The sequence below is a fragment of the Loxodonta africana genome, chromosome 21 (genome assembly GCF_030014295.1).
Source record: "Loxodonta africana isolate mLoxAfr1 chromosome 21, mLoxAfr1.hap2, whole genome shotgun sequence".
NCBI lineage: Eukaryota > Metazoa > Chordata > Mammalia > Proboscidea > Elephantidae > Loxodonta > Loxodonta africana.
In genome coordinates this window covers 61,695,314-61,719,167 of record NC_087362.1, presented here as the reverse complement: position 1 = coordinate 61,719,167, position 23,854 = coordinate 61,695,314, and the positions used below count along the sequence as shown (strand labels likewise).

The window sequence follows — 23,854 nt, the reverse complement described above, 5'->3', positions numbered from 1 at the left end:
AGATGAGAAAGCTGAGACTCAGGCTAAGGAAGTTGCACAAGTTCGCCAGCTAATGTTGCCAACCTTCAAGCCCAGATCAGTTGGACTCTGGAGCCTGAGCCCTTCTTCACTGCTTCCCATATGCTCTTGGCCACAAAGAAGCTGAGATCTGGGAAGGGGCTTCCTCCAGCGGACTTTGAGGACCCTAAATTTTTGTGCAGGAAGTGAGATACATAACATGTAACCTGTGCTGTCCAGGCCAGGCACTACTGTCTAGCCCAGCTGTTTGAGGTCAGCCTCCTTGATGCATAGACGAGTGGGGTGTGAACTCTAAGCTTCTGCTGGCTTCACCTGTCATCTCTGGACCCTTGGTCTGCTCTGCCCATATGTGACAGACGAGGTGTCATGGGGCTAGGCTAGGGCTGTTTGGGCCACAAAATGCTCTCTTACCATCCCCAGCTCAGACTAACAGTCCCAGCCATTGATGAGGCCCTTGATGTTTCTTACAGGAGCTGGCCTAGTCTTCATCCTGTACCCAGAAGCCATTTCTACTCTGTCGGGATCCACATTCTGGGCTATCGTGTTCTTCATCATGCTCCTGGCTCTGGGCATTGACAGCTCAGTGAGTGACCCTGCTCAGGATACCCTACCCCCACGCTGCTGGGTCTGACCCCAGCCCCATACCACTGGGTCTGACCCCTACTTCCACACCACTGGGTCTGACCCCTAGCCCCATACCACTGGGTCTGACCCAACTCCCACACCACTGGGTCTGACTCCCACCCCCACACCACTGGGTCTGACTCCACCCCCACCCCACTGGGTCTGACCCCCACTTCCACACCACTGGGTCTGACCCCCACTTCCACACCACTGGGTCTGACCCCACTCCCACACCACTGGGTCTGACCCCCAGCCCCATACCACTGGGTCTGATCCCCACACCACTGCATCTGACCCCACCTCCACACCACTGGGTCTGACCCCTCATCCCCACACCACTGAGTCTGACCCCAACCCACACCACTGGGTCTGACCCCCAGCCCCACACCACTGCGTCTGACCCTTCACCCCCACACCACTGGGTCTGAGCCCCACCCCTACACCACTGGGCCTGACCCCTCACCCCCACTCCACTGAGTCTGACCTCCCCCCCTCCAGACTCACATACATAGCACTGCTCCTACCTGTTTCATTGGTTGTCCCCAGAAAGTCCTTATTTAAATTCACACACGGAATTGAGTCCTCACTCGAAAAGGCAGGACTTTAGGCCAAAGCCAAAAACGAGTAGAAAGCCCATGGGCACGTGGAAACCCAAGCCTGAGGGATCGCAAATAAGCCAGCACAGCACTCTCCTCTTGCAGGTGGGGAGGCTGAACCCAGAAAGGGTGAACTCTTGTTGATGTTTCACCATCAACAACCAACAAAACCTTTTTTAGTTTCTTAGATCCTTTTATTTTACCTATATCTAAGATTGGATTACTGGTATCTTCTTTTGTCTATGTCCACTTTGGGGTGCAACATGGCTTGAAATTTGCAAGAAGTTTTAGAGTAGAGCTGGCAAATAGGTGTTCTCTTCCTGCTGTTGCCCTGTGATTGGTAGATCTGCCAGGAGGAGTGTGTTGAAAAGGATTCTGAGGCTGCTTCCAGGCTCATAGGAAGGAACACTGATTTTGATTAGTAATGTCTGGCAAGGGAAGAGGAGAGGAGAGCAGTGGCATGCGTGCTTTCTGCCTGCCGTCCCAGGCTTGGAGTTCTCCCAGGCATACACAAGTATTACTTATGTGAAGCCGTAGCAGTGGTCTCATCCAGAATAAACTTGCCAACATCAGTGAGATATGAGACCCCTCAGAGGCCGAGAGTCTGGAGTTTGTGGTGACCACTTGGCCCGATAATTAGAAAGGCAGCTGAAATTCCTCGTTAAAAACTGGTGTCTGAAGTTCCTACCATTAGAACTCCTTCTTTAGTAGCTATTTCCAGAAGGTCCTTATTTGTATAAGTAGTAATATAATACTATGTAAATTAAAAAAAAATTTTTTTTTAAATATATTATGAACATATTGACACAGTGGCTGCAACAATGGGCTCAAACACAGCACCAATTGTGAGGAAGGCACAGGACCAGGCAGACTCAACTGCACCTAACAACAATATTATAATATATTACATGGGTGTCTTGGCGGGTGTCTTTCACTCTCCTATCATTTTATCAGTCCCCAAGCAGGCTGAGTGAGTAGGATAGCATACAGATACCTGTAGATTAGGGGGAGATGGGAGTTAATCCTTCACCCTCTCCCACATCGTTTGTGAGTTGAATTTGGTTGAGAACAGGGCAGAAGTGGGGTGAGAGGATGGGGAGGGAAAGCAGGACCTGCCAACTTCTCGATTTCTTGAGAAAGGCAAAGCAGCAATCGGGAAGTGTTAGTCCTGCTGTAGGAGGCTCGAGGGAGCCTGGGACCTGAGTCTGAGGCTCAGGTGGGCCCTCATTGCTTCCCCCACCTGCCTGATTCCCTCCAGATGGGAGGCATGGAGGCGGTCATCACGGGCATGGCCGACGACTTCCAGATCCTGAAGCGGCACCGGAAGCTCTTCACATTTGGCGTCACCTCCGGCACCTTCCTTCTGGCCCTGTTTTGTATAACCAAGGTGAGGAGGGCTGGGCCCTGGGCCTCCCTGGAGTTTCTAGGCTTCCTTTTGATAAAATCAGGCATTGCCTGCCTTGGAGCTATAGTGGGTAGGACCAGGGCGAGCTTAGGGGGAATCATGGTGGAAGCCCTCATCCTCTCTGGGGGTTAGAACTCAGTTGTTTTCTCCCAACTCTGAGACCAAGGAGTCCCAGGCAACCCTTTGACGATTTGCCAATTTGAGGGTCAACGAAAACCCCTTGGAAACTCACCTTGCTCTTCACTGACTGAAACACCTACCTTTAGACCTAGTGGCTCCAGAAGGCTTTGTTAGAATGCAAATACTTAGCATTGGTGCAATGGCACCACAACGCTTTCACCAGCACACCTTCTGAAACCGTCAAGGGAATGGGACAGGAAACAAGAAAGTTTTAATGGACCAGTAGTTTGTGGCCACTTCTAGCCAAGAAGGCCTCAGACTTTTCCTTCCCATGCCGCAGGGGGGGATCTATGTGCTGACCCTGCTGGACACCTTTGCGGCCGGCACCTCCATCCTGTTTGCTGTGCTCATGGAAGCCATCGGAGTCTCCTGGTTTTACGGTACAAGCTCTTCCCTGAGTGCTTGGAAAAGCCTCGGCCCCCAGGGCTCCTGGAGTCCTTTACCTGGAGATGCAAAGGGGCTTTCCATCCTGAGGCAGCCACCTGCTAATCCCAGAGTTGAGCAAGTCACTTACTGGGGACAACTCTCCCCGGCCCTTAGCTCAACTTTGGATGAACTCACTTTAACAGAAGACTGCAAACGCCCCCACGGGCACCCAGTATTTGCTCTTAATAAAGAGGAACCATGCCCCCAAGTCATATAATCCATTGTAGAGTAGGACTGCCAGGTTTAGAGGATAAAATAGAGAATGCCTAGTTAAACTTGAATTTCAGATAACCAATCAATAATTTTTTAGTACAAGTATGTCCCAAATATTGCATACCAACCAACCAACTAGTTGCTGTGGAGTTGATTCCAACTCATGGTGACCCCATGTGTGTCAAAGTAGACCTGTGGTCCATAGGATTTTCAATGGCTGATTTTTCAGAAGGAGATAGCCAGTCCTTTCTTTCATGGGACTTCTGGGTAGACTCAAACTGCCAACCTTTTGGTTAGCAGCCAAGCATGTGAACCATTTGTACCACCCAGGGACTCCAAATATTGCATAGTACATACTTATACTAAAAAGTGTTGCTCTTTTTTTTGTCTGCAATTCAAATTTAACTGGGTGTCCTATATTTTATGTGGCAACCTCATAGGATAGAGTAGAACTGCCCCATAGGGTTTCCAAGGAGCATCTGGTCAATTTGAGCTGCTGACCTTTTGGTTAGCAGCTAAGCTCTTAACCACTGCACCACCAACCTTATTCTAGAGCTGAACTGGGAGAACATTTTACAAACTATTTTTTTTTTTATCAATGAGAAAGAGATTTCAATGTAAGAGTCTAGACTATTCTACCAGATTAAAGTCAGGAAAAGCGCTGTATACATAGTAGTTGTTTTTAAGAAGGCACGGGGAAGAGGAAGGAGGCCGGGCTTTGGAGGCAGGCTGACCTGGCCGGGTAACCTGGGGCAGGTCCCCTCATCTCCCTAAGCCCTGGTCTTCCTCTGAAAAATTAATTGGTATGGCACATAGAAGGTGGTGATGTTTGTCCTCTCCTTTGCTCCGCAGCCAGCAAAGCAGCGTGCGCAGGTCCCCCAAGTCTCAGGATGTCTCTCTCTTGCCTCGCTCCCTCCTCACCAGGGGCTGGGTCTTGTGGGGGGACAGCAGGGGCGGCCTGGGGCTCTGAGGGGCCATGGTGATGGAGCTGCCCTGTGTGTGCGCAGGTGTGGACAGGTTCAGTAACGACATCCAGCAGATGATGGGGTTTAAGCCGGGCCTCTATTGGAGATTGTGCTGGAAGTTTGTGAGCCCTGCCTTCCTCCTGGTGTGTAGCCTGTGGCTGGGGAGTTGGGTGAGGGGGGCTGTGTCCAGGGTGGGGGTAGGTGGGCACATTCGCTTCTCAGGGGAGGAGGCTCTGGGAGCTGATGCTTGGGGTGTTCAGTCCTGTTGCTGCCAGGGTGGGCTACCAGCTCAGAGGGGTCTGGAGCCTGGGCCCCTGGGGGCTGTGTGTGCTACCATGCAGCCTAGCTCAAGGTTAGCTGTGCCCTCCTCCCTCCCTCCCTCCCAACTCCTCCTCTTCTCCTTTATCCACTCCCTATCATCTTTGCCTCCTTCTTGTTGTCTTTCTCGAATTTTCTCCTTCCTTCCTCTATCTCATTTCTCTTTTTTCCCTCTTTCTTTGTTCTCTCCTGTCCACTAATCCTTCTCACACCTCCTCACCTCTCTCTTATCTCTCTCTGTCTCTTTCTTCTGCCTCCTCCTCTCTTTCTTCACTCCCTGTCTGTTTTGTTCCCCTTGTCTCTCTCACCCCGCATCTGTTTCCATTCTCCTGCCTTCTCTCCCCCTCCATCTCTGCCCCTAGTTTGTCGTGGTGGTCAGCATTGTCAACTTCAAGCCACTCACCTATGATGACTACATCTTCCCCCTCTGGGCCAACTGGGTTGGCTGGGGCATCGCCCTCTCCTCCATGGTCCTGGTGCCCGCCTACACCATCTACAAGTTCCTCAGCATTCGTGGCTCCCTTTGGGAGGTGAGCTCTCTGGCCAGCCAAGGGGTGGAGGGGGACAGGGTGGGAGGGGGCATCCGAGTCATTGCCTGTTGGGATGAGAGATGTAAGACAGGAGGACACAGACATTAGGATCAGACAGACCCACCATGTTGACCAAGTCATTTAACCCCTCCCTAACCTCAGTTTCCACATTTGTGACATGGGGATAATAATACAAACCTCAAAGGGGAAAAGGAAGTGCTTGCTTAGAGGATCCCAAGTGGCACAAATGTTTAAGCACTCGACTACTAGCCGAAAGTTTGGCAGTTGGAATCCACCCAGAGGCACCTCAGAAGACAGGCCTGGAGATTTGCTTTTGAAAGGTCACAGCCTTGAAAACCCTGTGGGACAGTTCTACTCTGACACATGAGGTCCTGTGAGTCAGAATTGACTTTATGGGAGTGAGCAATAACAACAACAACAAAGCATAGTACCTGGCACACGGGAGGTGCTCAGTACATGCTACCTGCTGTTACTGCTGCTATTTCTACTACTATTTACAGGAGAAGGTGCTGCTCAGCCCTTGAGTTCACTATAGATTGCTTAGACAGGCAGCCTTAACTGGCCCTCCTCCTAAGGTGTGTCATGCCCCCAGATGTCCCAATTCCCCCCTTCCAAGCCCACTATGGCCTGGTCATCTTGGCTTTTGTCTGCTTCGTTTTTGAACCTGATAACCTCATCAGTCTACACCAGGGGTTTCCAAAATATATTTTCTTCTTTTACCTGTGTACTGTGCGTGTGTGTATGTATGTATGTATACATATGCATATATACACATATACATATATGTATGTATAAATATATGGGGAACATTGTCCTTTATTCCAAAATTAAACCCTTCCTCTTCTGGGTTGTTAAAATACTCTTTCTTACAGAAACTATGGTGACAGTCTTTTCTGCATGTCCTCATTTTGCAAAATAAATATTTCAATCCTTCATTACTTCACATCACAGATATTGATTGAGAATCTAATAGGTGCCTGGCAGTATTCTAAGGACTGGACAAAAATCCCTACCTGTGTGGAGCTCATGTTCTAATGGGGGAGACAGGTGATATACAATATGAGGACCTTAGGGAACTAGAGGTCCAGGAACTTAGGCGGAGGGTCCCAGGCGCCCTGTGTCAGGCCTGCCCCCGTTCCTTGTACTGTTTGCTGTCCGTCAAACCCCTGGCTGGGGGCCTCTGTCCTGGGTCACCAGGAGAATCCCATGTCCCATGAGCTCATCCCAGACATGGAAACTAGAACCACTTTGGTTTATCCTGAAGCTTTTATTCTTCCCACTATCTAGTGATCAACCATTCATTCCAAAAAGAGTCCCTGCCACATGCCTGTGCCTCAGGGAAGCCTTCCCTGACCCCCATGGGGCTGCGCCCCTTTCCACACGCTCGTGCCTTCTGAGCTTTTGCTCTGCAGCATTTAGACCGACCGTAGTGAAACAGTTAACCGTGTGCTTAGGTTTCATGCCAATCCCTTACGTGGCCTGGCAGCTCCCCAGAACAGAGACCCTGTGAATCTCCTCAGCTCTGGGTCCCCAGGGCCTAGTTCCTGTCTGACCAGTAGAGGGCTCAATTAACATTTGCTGGCAAATGATTCAGAGTGAACCATCAAGCTCCCCAAAAGAGACTGGGGGTGTCTTGTGTGGACCTCACGCTCCATCCATCCATGTGGGGCTTTGGGGCTAAATGGCAGGTGGCCCTCATGTGGGGCTGTGGGCTGGGCTGCTGCGAGGGAGTCCCTGGCCATGCTGAGGCCTCCTTTTCTCCTCCTTCACAGAGACTGGCCTATGGCATCACGCCGGAGAACGAGCACCACCTGGTGGCCCAAAGGGATGTCAGGCAGTTCCAGGTGGGTGCTGCCTGGACCCTTCCAGGTGGGGGTCATGGAGATGGCCCTGGTTGTTTCCTGCTGTGCACCACCCAGGGTCAACCCACAGCTCGAACACCCAGGCAGCCAAGGGCTGTACCCCTGGAGGTGTGGTGCTGGGTGTGGTGTAGGGGAAGAAGGGGGCCTGTCCTTGGCCTTCTCCCAGCTTCCGCCTGTCCCGCTGCTTCCCCACCTCTGGCCAGACAGAGAGGGAGCCAGAGGAAAGGGGAAGGGCAACTAGGCCAGAGACAGGGTGAGGAGTGGGACAGAAGGGAGGGAGAAGGGGTTTGGTGGGGGCCCAGAGGGGCAGCCTGGGGCAGAAAGCGGCTGGAGTGTGGGTCTTACCACGTCCTGGCTATGTAACTTTCGGCCAGTCGCTCCATATCTCTGTGTGCCTGTGCCTCAGTTGTCTTGTTTTTAAAATAGGGAGATATTAGCTCCTTTAACCACGTCCCCAGATTCAGTCCACGCTTTGTAACAGTGAGGGCATGTGATTGCTACCTCCCCGCCTCCCCCCCCCATCCCCGCTCCCGAGTCATTAGAAGGATACTGGTGCTCAGCAAGATGCTGTTGGGCTCATATGGCTTATAGGGGACCATGCTGGGACTTGAACGCAGGTCCTGTGATGCCAGATGCTCCATTTTCCCTACAACCCTATTCTACCTGTGAGTTGCCACCATGGAGGGTCACCAAACCAGGCTGAGAATTTCTTATCTTGCAGGAAGTGCTACAGGGACATCAGGAAGACGTTCACCTGAGGCCTACCTTTTCCCCAGGGGCAGATGTGGGGTGGGAGCATCCTGGCGAGCCCCCATGTCTCAGACTGGCTGTGTGACTGTGGGAAGGCTCCTTTGCCCTTTCTGGGCCTCAGCAACAATTAGGGGACTAACCTATGCTTTTGTGAGGTCTGTGAAGTCAGCTGTTAGGGGCCTGTTTTCTATGCCTCCGGCTGCCCCTCTCAGCTGGCTCTGGGTCTCTGCCCACCACGTCCTGTCATAAAGGTTTCCCATCTTTCTCTGCAGTTGCAGCACTGGTTGGCCATCTGAGCCCAGCCCAAGGAGGAACCCCACCTGCCAAGGTCCTGGTCAAGGCATCGGCTTCGTCACCATCCGGACACTGTCTTGGGATTCCTCTCCCAGAAGATGTTCCTTCCAACCCCTCTTCCTCTTTTCCCAGTTACCAATGATACAGTGACTCTGGTTTTTGTTCACCTTCTGTCACCTGGCCTGGGGGCTTGTGAGCTCAGATAGGTAAGACTCGAGGAAGAGGAGGAGAGGAGGGAATAAGAGCAATGATTTCTGTTGAACCGCCTATGTTTTGGGGAAGTCTCAACCCCTTTGAGCTGGCCCAAGCTTCCTGTCAGTGGCAGGGGTCTTCCTTCAGAGCCTTGGGCGTAATTCCCCGTCATATTTTCTTGTGCGTCAGCCCAGAAGGGAAATTCTCAGTCCAGTGAATCAGAGAGAGGATGATACTTTTGGTCAGACACCAAAAAAACAAAAATCAAACGAACCAACCCAAAACCCAGCAGAGTTTCAGGGGAAGTGCATAGCTTGCTCTCTGGTGTCTGTGCCTCGGCCTGGGAACTTGGACATATTTGTCCCTGAAATGAAGTCTGTAGTTAGGTGCTTTGGGGGATCGTGAGCAGAAACCTTCCTAGTCAGTTTTCACTCTGGCTAATCTGAGTTTGATCTGTGTGTGTTCTGGGCCATTCCACCTGGCTTGTGGGAACAGGTGGTCTGGGGGCCCAGAGACATGATGTTCAGGGGAGGAGTGTAGACGAACCACACTGAGCACATTCTGTGGAGGGACCTGCACCAGATAAGCTGGCAGAGGTCACTAGATAAGCCACGTCCCCCGAGACCATATGCTAGCCTTGCTTTGTCAAGTGCACACCCATGGTTCCTGAGACCTTCCTGGCGAACTTGGGGCAGGACCCAGTGAGGCCGGCTGTATCTACCATGGCATTCCTTGCTGTTCTGACTGGGATGGGTGGGTGCCCTAGGACAGCCCCAGAGTCCGTCATGTTTATTTATTATTCACAGACCCCCACAAAGCCTTTCCCTGGGGATCCCATCCAGCGTGGGCCAGGGGTCTTGAGCAGTGGGGTGGTGGCACCTTTGAGGGCAGGGTGGAACCAGCACACAGCTCCTCTGGAGAGGAGACTGCAATCTGGTCACTTAGGCTGAGAGGAGACCATTCTGAAGTGATGGATCAGATTGGTGGCTTTAGAGAATTTCTAGGTTTACTTCAGATACAAGTTCACAAGTGGTGCCCCCTAGGGGTGGTGGTGGCTAATTTCGGCTCAGTGAGAGAAATGATTCCTGGTTTGGTAAATTGGTGGCATCTCTTTGGGGTTTCTGTTTATGATTTGAGGCTGTTCAAGCCCCCGCTGGAAATCTGGACTCCTGGGTTCTAATCCTCGCTATGGGAGGCCCTGCTGCAGAATCATGGGCCCAAAACAAGTTTAAAATCATTCTTGCTCAAGGTAGCTACTAAGGGATCAATTCAGACCCTAAATTTGGACTCCCTGACTCCCAGCCCAGTGAGGTCTTTGAAACACCCAGCACAATATATGTCACCCCACACAGGGCTGTAATTTTTTAAAAAATCCAATCAAGTTGCAAAGAAGCATTTCTTAGCAAAAGAGCAATGTGTTGGAAGAAGGGGAGAGGGGAGACGATGTGATTATTCTCCTCTAGCTGGTTGCCAGAGAGGAAATTATTTAGCTGCTCTCTTTTGATGCAAATAATCACTCTTTGGAACTGTGGGGCAAGAAAAGCTGAGTCCATTTGGCTGAAAAGAGAGCAAACAGTGAGAAAAGCATGTGTGGATGAGAACAGGGGAACAATTCAGAGGGAGCCTGCAATTTTCTTCAGCCATCTGCGTGTGGCCCTTCTGCCTCCAGACACTTGTCCCAAGGGTGAATCGGAGTTGTGGTGCTAGCTGAACCAATACCAAACCAATGCACTGGTGCTACTTTGTGGTGGAAGTTGGCTCCTGAGCCTGGGGTGAGATGAGAAGACACTGGGACCTCTAGTGGTAGGGAAGGGGAATTACCCAGGAAGTCCTTGGAAGTTCTCTGGGAGGTGCTGGGACACCTCTGGGTTCACCTTTCTTCCCACACTTAATGAAGAGGGGTATGTGCATTATCCTAAGTAATGTTTGACTTCTTTTTTGTGGCCTTTTTTTTTTTTTTTAAATAGCAGAGGCTGCCCAGGACAAGGGCACCCCTGTGTACTGTATATGATACTTTTGATATGTTACCAGGTTATAAAAGATTATTATTTTCCGTGAAATGTAAGATATCTCTTTAAGACCATCACGTTATAAAAACCAAACCAACTCCATGTGTTTCAGAGGAGAACTGCACGCCATAGGGTTTTCAGTGGTTGTGACCTTATGTAAGTAGGTCACCAGGACTTTCTTTCTCAGTACTGCTAGGGGATTCAAACCGCCAACCTTTCGGTTAGTAGCCAAGCGCAAACAGTTCGCACAGTGGTTATTTAGCATCCGCATGTTAGTCTTGACTCCAGATGCACATGACACAAAGGAGAAGGGGAGCCATCTCTTGCCAGATATCCTGCTGAGCAAAAGTCCCCAAAGCTGCCTTAATTCTTGGAGAGAGTTCCTGCCCAGGTGAGAGCCAGTCTCTGGTCATCAGATCATTTTTCCAGCCCTAGTAATGTGAGACTGACAAATTCTTACCACAGCAGTAATTTCGAAGTAAAGCAAGCACAGGCCCACTGAGCTCATTTCCTTGTTTATTTTCTTGGAAACCAAGAAATGGAGAAGAACAGAGAGGGAGTGTGGCGCGGTGGAAAGAACACAGCATTTAGAGTCACACAGACCTGGGACTGAACCCCGGCTCTGCCGCTGACTAGCTGGGTGGCTGGGGAAGAGTGACGTCACTTCACTGGGCTTCCAGGTTCTTTATTTGTAATATCGGGGGTTGAATCAGATAATCGAAAGTCCCATCCAGTTCCAGAAAACTTCATGTCTCCATGGCGATGTTCTTGTGCTAAGTTTATGACGAAGGAAGCACGTGGTTTACTGCAGAACTTTCCAAAATGATCCGGGGACACAGGAAGCTGCAGAGCATAGAAATGTCAGATTGCTGTCCCCTAGAGGGTCAATTTTTTCTGGATACCCAGTAGTTCCTCTTTCTGGGATAGTCTTCAAATGATGCCAGAAACACTGGCATTAAACAAATGATAATAATAGAAGAGCCCGACCCTTTTGTTTTGAAGCTTATTCTGGGGAATTTGAGGGGAACAAATGGTCACACACGTGTAAGTCCCTGGACCCGCAGTTCTGCAAGGATGTAGCCTGTGCTGTCGCTGCCATCACAGAAGCCACTGAAGCACTGGTGAATGGGGAGTCCCTTTTGGGATGCCCGTCCTCGTCCCTCTGTCTCTCTGCTTCTGTGTAAATAAAGACTGTTTCAGTGGTGTCCTTCCTGTGCCATGGACTGTTCCAACGTCATGCAGATTTCTATGTCTGGTTTGGATTTATTTTAAAAGCCGTTCTATTCATGGAAAAATCAATGTACAGAACAATAAAGGATATCTCCTGTGCCATGTGTCTGGTCGTAGAGTTCTGAATGCTTTCGCCGGGAAGGTAAAATGCTATGAATTGTATAAGGCAAGTGGGTTTGTCCGTGATCAGTCTCCAACTGATAAGGAAGAGCTTGTGGTCATAGTGGTCCAACTTTCACCATGGTAACTCTTTTTATAAGCTATGGAATAGGAGTCCAGAGGGGTGTTAATCTGTAATCCTAGTTTGAGATTGACACAATGTTTTAATTTAACTAGAAGGTGTACACTTAGTGATACTAGGTTTAATTGTCTAGCTTTTTTTTTTTTTTTTTTTTTAATTTCTAGGGCAGAATTTCAAGGGAATCAGAACCTTCCAACTTGAATGCACAATTTGATGCACGTGTGCATTTTTTGGAGCCAGGGAAACATTCACACTTAGGCTCTTAGAGCTATGTACTGTCATTGTTATAGAAAAGGTGTGAATTTATAAGTAAGTATTTTTTTTAATATAAGTCAACAAGTAGATGGTTATCCTGATATAAAGGAGGTATTGTCAAATAAAGGAGTCCAACCAGAATGCTCCTTAGAAGCAAGGATGGTGAGACTATGTCTCACATACTTTGGACGTGTTATCAGGAGAGATCAGTCCCTGGAGAAGGACATCATGCTTGGTAAAGTAGAGGGTCAGCAAAAAAGAGGAAGACCCCCCAAAAGATGGATTGACAAAGTGGCTGCAACAATGGGCTCAAGCATAGCAACAATTGTGAGGGTGGCGGAGGACTGGGCAGTGTCTAGTTCTGTTGTGCGTAGGGCCGCTAGGGGTTGGAATCTACTCAACTGCACCTAACAAAAACAACAGTCCTGGTGGTACACTGGAAACCCTGGTAGTATAGTGGTTAACTGCTATGGCTGCTAACCAAAGGGTGGCTGTTTGAATCCACCAGGTGCTCCCTGAAAACTCCATGGGACAGTCCTACTCTGTCTTATAGGGTCTCTATGAGTTGGAATCGACTCGGCAGCAACGGGTTTGGTTTGGTTCTAGTTTTTTGGTGGTGCACTGGTTAAGAGCTCAGCTGTTTGAACCTACCAGTCGCTCCACCAGAGAAAGATGCAGCAGCCTTGGAAACCCTATGGGGCAGCTCCACTCTATCCTACAGGGTTGCTGAGTCAGAATCAACTCAATGGCATTGGTTTTTGTTAAATAACAATTCAGTCCAGGTCTTCAAATATGTAAAAGCTGCCAGGAAGTGGGGCGGGGGGGGGGGTGATGAATTGGAGTTGATGGTAGGAAGTCAAAGGAGGCAGATTGCAGGAAGATTAGGCCAGAAGAGAGAATGGGCTTTTGATGGAAGTGGTGAGCTCCCCAGGCAGTGCCTCTTGGGGAGGGTAGAGACGGGACTCAGAGTGAGGTAGGGGTCAGGAGGGAGGTTCCGTAACCTTTGTGGTCCTTCCATTGGCAGCTTCTGGGAATCCTTTTGGATAGCTGTGAGCCCAGCCTTGTGCCCTTGCGTTGGGAGATGCAGACATTTATGCCAAGGGCCGGGGGTGAGGAGGGGTTTGGCCTACACAAATTGGAGTTGGGCAGACATCCCAGAGACGATATTATCATTCTGTTCATTTAGTTTCCACACAGAGCTGAAGTTAGGATTTTTATTAATGAGTGAAACAGGACAGCCAGGTTTCCAGCATCCCTTCATGCAGGGTGACATTTAACGAGCAGGTGGCCTTGTAGGAGTCAGGGAGCGAGGCTGGGCCAGAAGGGGCAAGACTAGCTCTTCCGGGAGTGACGAGGGCTCTGATGACCCAGACTGCCACCCTGTTCCCTAGACTACTAGGAGAAGCCGCAGAAACGGGTGAGCCTTGCTTTAGGCACCTCATGTTATTTTGAATTTTCCCACGTTTAATCTCACTCCTACCCTGGTGGGGCAGTGGTTAAGAGTTCAGCTGCTAACCAAAAGGATGGCAGTTCGAAAGCGCCAGGTGCTCCTTGGAAACTCTATTGGGGAGTTCTACTCTGCCCTATAGATTTGCTACGAGTTGGAATTGACTCGACAGCAATGGGCTGGGCCAGGCTGCCTGTCCTATGTTTGGAGATGATATAGCTTCCCTTTGACCCCCTTCCAAAAGGTACTGACATGTGTAGTCTCTCTCTAGGCCTCAGTGTGTTCATCTGTACAATGGAACAGCTATTAAAACTAAGTTTTCATGGATAGGCTTCAAAATTTTTTGGAAGTTTCTTAAATTAAATACAAATTTTTGTGTAGATGAGTTCACGTCCACTTTTCTGGAAAGGGGATCCATAACATTCATCAGATTCTCAAATGTTTAAAACCCACAGGCATGGGTTACCTTTGGGGGGGGTCCCTTTTTTCTGGTGGTATATGGCACCAGCCTCTGCTTTCCATCCCGGACATTATGAGGATGACACAGAACGTATGTCTGAATCTCCATCACCCCCATCACTGTGGCGTTTCATTTGAATCCATCCACATGAATATCTCATTTGTTTGCCTGACAGTGACCCTGGCAGGAGGTAGGCAGCAACAGCAACAATGTGCCCACTGACAGATGAGGAAATTGAGGCTACAGTTGAGAAGTGACCACTTGGGCAGGAAGTTCAAGCTTCAGGAAACCCTAGCCTTCATGGCCCTTGCCAGGCAGCAGCTAACCTTCTGCAGGACCCAGATGTCCTATAAACCCTTCATTGTCAGCCCACATGGACTGCTGACAAGGGAGATGCTCTGCGTGACCTCAGCTGTGACCCAGAGGGAGTGGGGAGACAACTGCATGGTGGCCAGACACTTCTCAGGGAACTGGTAACTAACTGGACCTTGGTGTTCTGCTTGCCAGCTATGAGCTCTCTTGGCCCCAGGCCTTGGAGGGGCTGAGCTGGGCCAGACTAACAGGGCATTAGAGGAAGGGGTGGGCTGCAGGAAGCACAGCCCTGAACCAGAGAAGGCCCCAGCAAGGACTTGGCCTGGACACACTCAGAAGCTACATATCTATTGTCTTAGCAGAAGAGAATGGCTGTTGGATGGGGCAGCCCCCGCCTAAGCAGCCTCAGTCTAGCTTCTCTGCGGCTCGAAAACCCCAGTCAAAGACCGGCAGATCGGGGTCAGAAGCAGAGGCCTGAAGCAGCCCTAGCCTCTGGCCACAGTGGACCTGTTGTGGACTTGAAGGCCACGGTTAGCTCTAACCACAGGCACCTGCCTTGGCCCACCCCAAGCCATCCCCAGGTCCCTCCTAAATTTATGTTGGGTCGTCTGGGGAGGTAAGACTTTTTTAACTGGGTACATCGCTGCCCTGTTCAGAAGAGGATGAGAAGGATATTAGGTTGATGCTGGTCATTGTCTCCTTCCTGTGCCTTCCTCACCTTGGATTCCATCCTGTGGTCTAGAATAAAATTTCTCTTGAGCCCAAGTTATGAGGACTCAAGCCTCAGGTCTTGCAGGTGAAGGCAGACAGCCTTGGGGTCAGCATTCATAGAGGCATCTCTGAGCTGACAGGTGAACATGTCTGCTGAGCAACACATTCTGCCCACTCCAGGTTCCCTCTCCACTTCTCTGGCTGATAAGGCACCTTAGCAAAGGAGGAAGCTGATTAGATTATAACGTGGGCACTGTGGCCACCAGGTGGCACCAACACACACTTCTGCTGCTAAGCAGGGGCTGAGGGAAGAGAGGATGGAGGACCTTTGTTCTCTGGACCCTTCTTAGAGACTCAACACCTCCCTAAGCCAGAGGAGTGAAAAGTGGTCCTGGTCTAGATGAAAAGATCCATTTGGTTTTTTATTGTTATATCTTGGAGGGATTCACTCATTCATTCATCAGCGTCATACCCGGTCCTACTATGTACCAAGAAGGAACTAGAGAATACAAAGAATGAATAACCTCTCCTCGAGTAACTCAAAGTCTGACGGAGGGAGGGGGAGGCAGATGGTGTGCTGATAAAGAAACATTTATTAAGCACCTAACTAATGCTCATTTAAAGCCATTTAGTGCCTCCCCGTTGGCTTCAGGCTAAATCCAAGTTTCTCAGCCTTCCTCTCCTCATCAAGCCCCACCTCTCTGCTCCAACCGCGCTAGACTAGCTGCAGTTCCCCAGCACACCCCTATGCCCTGGGCCTCACCCTCGTCTTTCTCCATCTTTCTGAAACTGGCTACCTCCTCTATGTCTCTCAAGATGTCACCTCCTAAAAAAAGCCTTTCCTGACCTGCCCCCGTCTTTGCACTTACCACAATTTATTCAGACCATCTTTTAGGGGGCATATAACTTTTGGGCAACCCCAACTTACTCGTATTTGTGTCCCCAGTGCCTACACAAGTATCTAGCATGTGGCAGTGTTCTCAGTGGATGAGTGTGGGTGGGGTTCTCAGTGGAAGGGTGGGGGTGGGGTGCTCAGTGGATGGATGGGGGTGGTGTGCTCAGTGGATGGGTGGGGGCAGGGTTCTCAGTGGATGGGTGAGGGCGGGGTGTTCAGTGGATGGGTGGGGGTGGGGTGCTCAGTGTATGGGTGGGGGTGGGGTTCTCAGTGGATTGGCGGGGGTGGGGTGCTCAGTGGATGGGTGAGGGTGGGGTGCTCAGTGGATGGATAGGGGTTGGTGTGCTCAGTGGATGGTGGGTGGGTTGCTCAGTGGATGGATGGGCTTACAGAGGTGAGTGAATCAAGGCCCATCTCGCAACCTGGCAGGGAAATCAGGCCCTGAATCCCATCTACAGAGATCAGAGAGGGTTTCCCCGAACAGATGACACTTGAGCTGAGCCTTGAAGGAAATTCCAGAACATGAGACTAGCAAAAGGGACAGCACAGAGGCCTGAAGCAGCACATGGAGTACAAGGGTCTGCAAAACTGTGCAAAGTGCAAGTGGAGGAGCTGGAGAAGAGCAAAATCCAGAAAATGAGGGGCCTCTGTGCTGGGATAAGGAGGTGGAACTTTTTCCAGAGGGTAATAGAGGAGCCATCGAAGAATTTTAGATTGGCGGAGTGTATACGTGGGTGTTAGATGGTGTATCAGTGAGCGATTGCTGGATAACAAATTACCCCAAAGCTTAAAACAAACACTAGGTATTTAGCTCATGAATCTGTGAGCCACACCCAAAGTTCTGCTATTCAAGACCAGGCTCAGCTGATCTCCAGTGGGCTCCCTCATGGCTCTGTAGTCAGCTGGTGGGTCAGCAGGGGCTGGCTGGTTCTGGACAGCTGCACTGGGGTGGCTCCCCTCCATGTGGTGTCTCAGTATCCAGCAGACCCGCCTGGGATAGTTCACACAGAGATCGCATGGGTTAAAGAGAATGCGTGAGGATGTGAAAGGCTTTTTGAGGCCTGGACTGGGAAATGGAACACTGTCACTTCTGCCTCATTTTATTCTTAAAGCAAGTTAGGAGACCAGCCCAGACTGAATGAGTGGATCCACAAAGTCACATGGCAAAGGGCATGGGTATAGAGAGATGAGGAAAATTGTGGCCATTCATATGGATCCCTCTGGTCGTGTAGGGTAAGGATGGTGGCAAGAAGACCAGACAGGAGTCTATGAGAACAGTCCAAGTGAGAGACAAAGAATATATCATTGCAGAGAAAGGCTAGGCAAGAGGGCCTTCCTGAGGTGTAATCCATACTGAAGGGTATAGTCTTTGATTTTCATCAGTAAGTGTCATGTTATATGCACACCACCCACAATAGGGCAGCAGAGAACCATCAGCTAGAATGGTTGCCCTTGGCCAGAATCAAGTGACCAGGACAGGCCCAGGTTAAGGATTTTAAAACAATTTCCTAGGTAGGAAGGTAGGATTGCTTTGCACTTAACAACTCAGGCTCTGAAGTCAAACTGCCAAGATTCATGTCCCAGCTCTGACACCAGGGCCAGCTTCACGGGCGTGTGACCTGTGCAGTGGCATGGGACCCTGCTGTCTTAGAACATTTCAAGATCTATCCTGAAGCACAACGTTGTCAATGATAGGATAATATCCATAGGCCCACAAGGAAGACCAGTTAATACTACTATTATTCAAATTTATGCACTAACCACTAAGGCCAAAGATGAAGAAACTAAAGATTTTTATCAGCTTCTGCAGTCTGAAATTGATTGAACGTGCAGTCAGGATGCATTGATAATTACTGGCAATTGGACTGAGAAAGTTGGAAACAAAGAAGAAGGATCAATAGTTGGAAAATATGGCCTTGGTGATAGAAACAATGCTGGAGATCGAATGATAGAATTTTGCAAGACCAACGACTTCTTCATTGCAAATACTTTTTTTCACCAACATAAATGGCGATTATACATGTGGACCTTGCCAGATGGAACACACAGGAATCAAATCGATTATATCTGTGGGAAGAGATGATAGAAAAGCTCAATATCATCAGTCAGAACAAGGTCAGGGGCCAACTGTGGAACAGACCATTAGATGCTCATATGCAGGTTCAAGCTGAAACTGAAGAAAATCAGAACAAAGTCCAGGAAAGCCAAAATATGATCTTGAGTATATCCCACGTGAATTTAGAGACCATCTCAAGAATGGATTTGACACATTGAACACTAGTGACGGAAGACCAGCTGAGTTGTGGAATGACATCAAGGACATCACACACGAAGAAAGCAAGAGGTCATCGAAAAGACAGGAAAGAAAGAAAAGACCAAGATGGATGTCAGAAGAGACTCTGAAACTTGCTCTCGAATGTCAAGCAGCTAAAGCAAAAGGAAGAAATGATGAAGTAAAAGAACTGAACAGAAGATTTCAAAGGGAGGCTCGAGAAGACAAAGTATTATAATGACATGTGCAAAGAGCTGGAGATGGAAAACCAAAAGGGAAGAACACGCTCAGTGTTTCTCAAACTGAAAGAACTGAAGAAAAAATTCAAGCCTTGAGATGCAATAGTGAAGGATTTTATGGAGAAAATACTAAACAACGCAGGAGGCATCAAAAGAAGATGGAAGGAATACACAGTCATTATACCAAAAAGAATTCGTCGATGTTCAACCATTTCAAGAGGTAGCATATTGTCAGGAACCGATGGTACTGAAGGAAGAAGTCCAAGATGCACTGAAGAATATACCATGGACTGCCCAAAGGATGAGCAAAACAAGGCTCCAGGAATTGATGGAATATCAATCGAGATGTTTCAAACAAACAGATGCACCACTGGAGGTGCCCACTTGTCTATGCCAAGAAATATGAAAGACAGCTTCCTGGCCAACCGACTGGAAGAGATCCATATTTATGCCTATTCCCAAGAAAGGTGATCCAACCAAATGTGGAGATTATAGAACAATATCATTAATATCATACACAAGCAAAATTTTGCTGAAGATCATTCAAAAACAGCTGCAGCAGTATATTGACAGGAAACTGCCAGAAATTCAGGCTGAAGTCAGAAGAGGATGTGGAACCAGGGATATCATGGCTGATGTCAGATGGATCCTGGCTGAAAGCAGAGAATACCAGAAGGATGTTTACCTGTGTTTTATTGACTATGCAAAGGCATTCGACTATGTGGGTCATAACAAATTATGGATAGCATTGTGAAGAATGAGAATTCCAGGACACTTAATTATGCTCATGAGGAACCTTTACATAGATCAAGAGGCAGTTGTTCAAACAGAACAAGGGGATACTGATTGGTTTAAAATCAGGAAAGGTGTGTGTCAAGGTTGTATCCTTTCACCATACCTATTCAATCTGTATGCTGAGCAAATAATCTGAGAAGCTGGACTATATGAAGAAGAACAGGGCATCAGGATTGGAGGAAGACTCGTTAAAACCTTCATTATAAGATGACACAATCTTGCCTGCTGAAAGTGAAGACTTGAAGCACTTATGATGAAGATCAAAGACCACAGCCTTCAGTATGGATTGCACCTCAACATAAAGAAAACAAAAATCCTCACAAGTGGACCAATAAGCAACATCATGATAAACAAAGATTGAAGTTTTCAAGGAATTCTTTTTACTTGGATCCACAATCAACGCCCATGGAAGCAGCAGTCAAGAAATCAAAAGACACATTGCATCAGGCAAATCTGCTGCAAAGCATCTCTTAAAATGTTGAAAGCAAAGATGTCATGTTGAAGATTAAGGTGTGCCTGACCCAGGACATGGTATTTTCAATCACATCATATGCATGTGAAAGCTTGACAACGAATAAGGAAGACCAAAGAAGAGTTGATGCCTTTGAGCTGGTGTTGGTGAAGAATATTGAATATACCATGGACTGCCCAAAGGATGAGCAAATCTGTCTTGGTAGAAGTACAGCCAGAATGCTCCTTATAAGCAAGCATGGTGAGGCTGGCATCTAACATACTTTGGACATGTTGTCAGGAGAACAACATGCCTGGATAAGGACATCATGCTTGGCATAGTACAGGGTCAGCAGAAAAGTGGAAGGCCCTCAATGAGGTGGATTGACACAGTGGCTGGAACAATGCACTGAAGCATAACAATGATTGTAATTATGGTGCAGGACTGTGAACTTTTTCGTTCTGTTGTGTGTAGGGTCTCTATGACTCGGAACTGACTTGACAGCACCTAACAACAGCAACAGTTGTGTTTTGAAATTCTGAGTAATTTTTAAAAAGGGTCTCACATTATTATTTTGCACTGGGCCCCGCAAATTATGCAGTTTGTCCTTTCTGTCACTTCCTAGTTGAGTATTCTTCGATCTTATGTTAACCTTCATGGAGTTAATACCAAGCATTCACTTCATAGGGTTGCTGTGCATATTATTTGAATTAATATAAAAAGTGCATAGAGCACATAATAATCAATTTATCAATGAAGGCTGATACCCACCTCTTTCCGGCAAAGATCTGTCTATCTATCAGTCCATCTATCTTTCCTCATCAAAGCACTTACCAGTTAAAGTTGATTCCAACTCATGGCAACTCTGTGTATGTCAGAGAACTGTGCTCCATAGGGTTTTCAGTGGCGGACTTTTTGGAGGTAGATCTCTACGACTTTCTTCCTAGTTGCCTCTGGGTGGACTTGAACCGCCCCCCCACCTTTCAATTAGCAGCCAAGTGTGGTAACCGTTTGTACCACCCAGGGACTTGCTAGGGAACCACAAAAATGAGTCTGACCTTAGTCCTGACCCCAGGAGTTACAGTCTAACAGGAAAGCCTCTGGTCACCAGCTAACTTGGCTTCATTTTTATTCCTGGTTCCAAATGTACAGATGAACACAAATGAGCCATGGCACAAGGATTGATGGTCAAGCAGCCCTGAATTGCTACCCTAGCTGTGTGACCTTGGACAGGGTGTTCCTTTCTCTAAGTCTCAGTCAGTAAAAGTAACCATCCACCTACTCCAGTATTGTTGGAAGATTGAGAGGAAACCTTGGCTGTGGACATGCTTTATCCACCACACAGGGGCTGTGTGTGTGATGGTCATGACCTGGTAGGAGCTCTAGAAGAGCCCGTCCTCCCACCCCCTTCCATCAATGGTGGGAGAAGGTTGGGTTGTGGCAAGGAAAGGAGGCTCTTTCCCGGCACATGAGCTAACAGGTCTTCAAGAATCCAACATGAGTTTCATCCAGGAGGAGTGCCCCCACTGGGCAGAAGGATCCCAAGTTCATGATGAAAGAGAGGACCCTCTTGTGCAGTGCTGAAGGACAAAGAAGCTCCTGGGATAGAATTTACCCACCCTTACCCACAAAAAAAAAAAAAAAATTTTTTTTTTTTTTTTTTACCCACCTGGTCTTTTGATAATCTAAAGGACTAGAGGCCTGTCCCTTGCTTTCAATCCAGGCACAGTGGGTACAATTTTGAAACATTAACCAGGACTTGTAGCTTCTTTTCTACCCTTCTCCCCAACCTACATTCTACTGTGACCCTGGGCCTTCCCCATTCACACATCTAGGGCTTTCCTCAGTTACCACCTTAGAAAAGATTAGTCAGAGCAGAACACAGAAAACCAAGGAAACTTGGCTTTTGAGTCTAACCTGTAAATCCTGAAAGATCATGGGGGGATATGATAGATTTGGAAGAATAAAAGATAATATAGGAGTTAAACTTAATTATCAAGCTATAGATTTCCTGGAAGGAGTGCTGGTGGCACAAACAGATAAGAGCTCAACTGCTAACCGATAGGTTGGTGGTTCAAACCCACCCGCAGGAAAAAGACCTGGCAATCTGCTTCCATAAAGACTATAGCCTAGCAAACCCTATGGAGCAGTTCTGATCTGTCACATGGAGTTGCTAGGAGTCAAAATCAAGGCGACGGCACCTAACGACGGCACCTAACAACAGATTTCCTGGGCTGGAAAGAGGAAGAGAAGGGGTCGGCTTAAGCAACTATGTAGCATTAGTGCAGTCTATGAGAACAGAGGCCTGTAGTCCCATCCTTCTCCCAAACAAGGCTAGGAGGGCACCACAGAAACCCAGGCAGGTTTTAGAGGCAGCTGAGAGTGGAAGAGACCTGAGCCTTGGGGACAAACCTAGTCCCAATCAGATGCGGTTTCTTAGCGTATCTGCATAGACAGGTGTAAGCCTGGACTGTTACATACAGTTGTGCAGGCTGTGCACTGCATAAGCCTAAGGGGGCCATTCACAATCCCCCATGCAGAATTTTCACATCATACCTGTTGACCTTGTCACAGTGCTATCTGACCCTCAGTGGGGTGAAGAACAAGCAGATTTTTTCTTTTGGTCCAGAATGAAGGGTGATGCTGTAGAGCAGGGGGACAGCAAACTACAGCCCAAGGGCCTGCTCTAGCCCTGCTTCCAGTTTATGTAAATAAATTTTAATTGGAACACAATCACTCTCATTGGTTTACAGGTTGTCTATGGCTGCTTTCGTGCTACAGTGGCAGAGTTGAGCAGTTGTGACAGAGACCACATGGCCTGCAAAGCCAAAAATACTTAATCTCTGGCCCTTTATAGAAGAAGTTTTCTGACCCCTGCCACAGTCTAACAGCCAACCCAGATCCGCATCTGAGGGCCAGATGGGGACCTGGAGGCCTCAGGAAATACCAGTGTGGGCAGATGATAATACTGACAGCCCATTGCTCCCTTACCCGCCACACACCCCAATGAATCAGCCTTACAGGGCTTCTGTAGCTTAGATACAAGCCCAGGAATGTGAGTGACAGATCCTGAAATGTCACCAGCACAAGGGGGCTCCAAATGCAAAGTAAGTTCAATTGTTTCTAAAGAAACGTCCCATTTCTGATCTGTGTTTGTGAACTGAGATGCTCCATCCAATGCACAGTACCAGGTGTGCAGATCCTGGGCTAATTGTTCACACCTCCATTCAGCCTCTTACCTCTGTTTTCGCCAGGTGAAGCTCTGGACACACCTGCTGGCTGGATGGTGCCCACTCAGAAGCCTGCCTTCCCACAGTGCCCTTGTGAGTGGGGAGATGGCAGTTGCTATCCTCACACCCTGGGGGCTTGCCTTCCTGGTCACAGCTAGCAGTTCAGTGAGCATTCAGCCCCAGAGTGCCTAGTGGGTGGGGGGTCAAACCCTGGTAGGTGGCAATCTGCATAGGAGGGTGACTCACACAACCAATCAGACCTTCTTGCTCAGGAAGTTTCAACTGAAACTGCAGAGAAAGCCAGAGCACAGGAGAGGGGACAGAGGAGAACTCAAGACAACAGTGAGCAGAAACCCTGAGTAAACCGACCCATAGGGTCTGGCAGCAGCCAGGACTGCAGAGGCTGAGAGGACCTGAGTGCCCACTGCAGGAGGTGGACAAAATGGCCTGGTTGCTGTAGCTCTCTTGGGCCCGTTGCCCAGACAACATTCAGGTCTCCACAAGGTCTGGCTGACTTCAGCTTTCCTCACACCTCCTCACATTCTTACCACAAGTCTCCCCATCACTGAAGAAATTCTGGGACTGGGCTCCCAGTGGTTTTACGCTTTCACACTAGCCTACGCTTGGCCTTCCGCACGTCATCACAAATTGTAGGTTCATGCTTCTCATTCACTATATGGTGGCCCTGTCTTCCCCCTGGGTTATGCCACAAGTGAGCCCGTGTTGATATCCCATTTTTCTTCCAAAGTGCTTGTCATCTATTTTTCAGGTTATTTGTTTTTCTTGCAACCACAGCTTTTTGGTGGGTTAGGAAAAGTTATTGTTTTGAGGGAAATCCAGTGTTTTCCTGCTGTTGGGATAAGAGTGACAGTCCTTAGAGCTTTCTGCATCTGAGCAGAAGGCAGAAGTCACC

The 23,854-nt window shown here is 48.6% G+C and overlaps 1 protein-coding gene across 1 annotated transcript in view; it reads left to right on the top strand.

Moving 5' to 3' along the window:
• SLC6A2 (solute carrier family 6 member 2) overlaps positions 1–8,204 on the top strand; it is a 45,101-nt gene extending 36,897 nt beyond the window's left edge. The window contains exons 8-14 of the mRNA XM_064274021.1: positions 489–601; positions 2,497–2,625; positions 3,104–3,203; positions 4,470–4,570; positions 5,108–5,275; positions 7,069–7,140; positions 8,181–8,204. Coding sequence (XP_064130091.1) covers positions 489–601; positions 2,497–2,625; positions 3,104–3,203; positions 4,470–4,570; positions 5,108–5,275; positions 7,069–7,140; positions 8,181–8,204 — 707 coding nt within the window. The remainder of the gene's footprint in view (positions 1–488; positions 602–2,496; positions 2,626–3,103; positions 3,204–4,469; positions 4,571–5,107; positions 5,276–7,068; positions 7,141–8,180) is intronic.
• Positions 8,205–23,854: the final 15,650 nt, after the last annotated feature.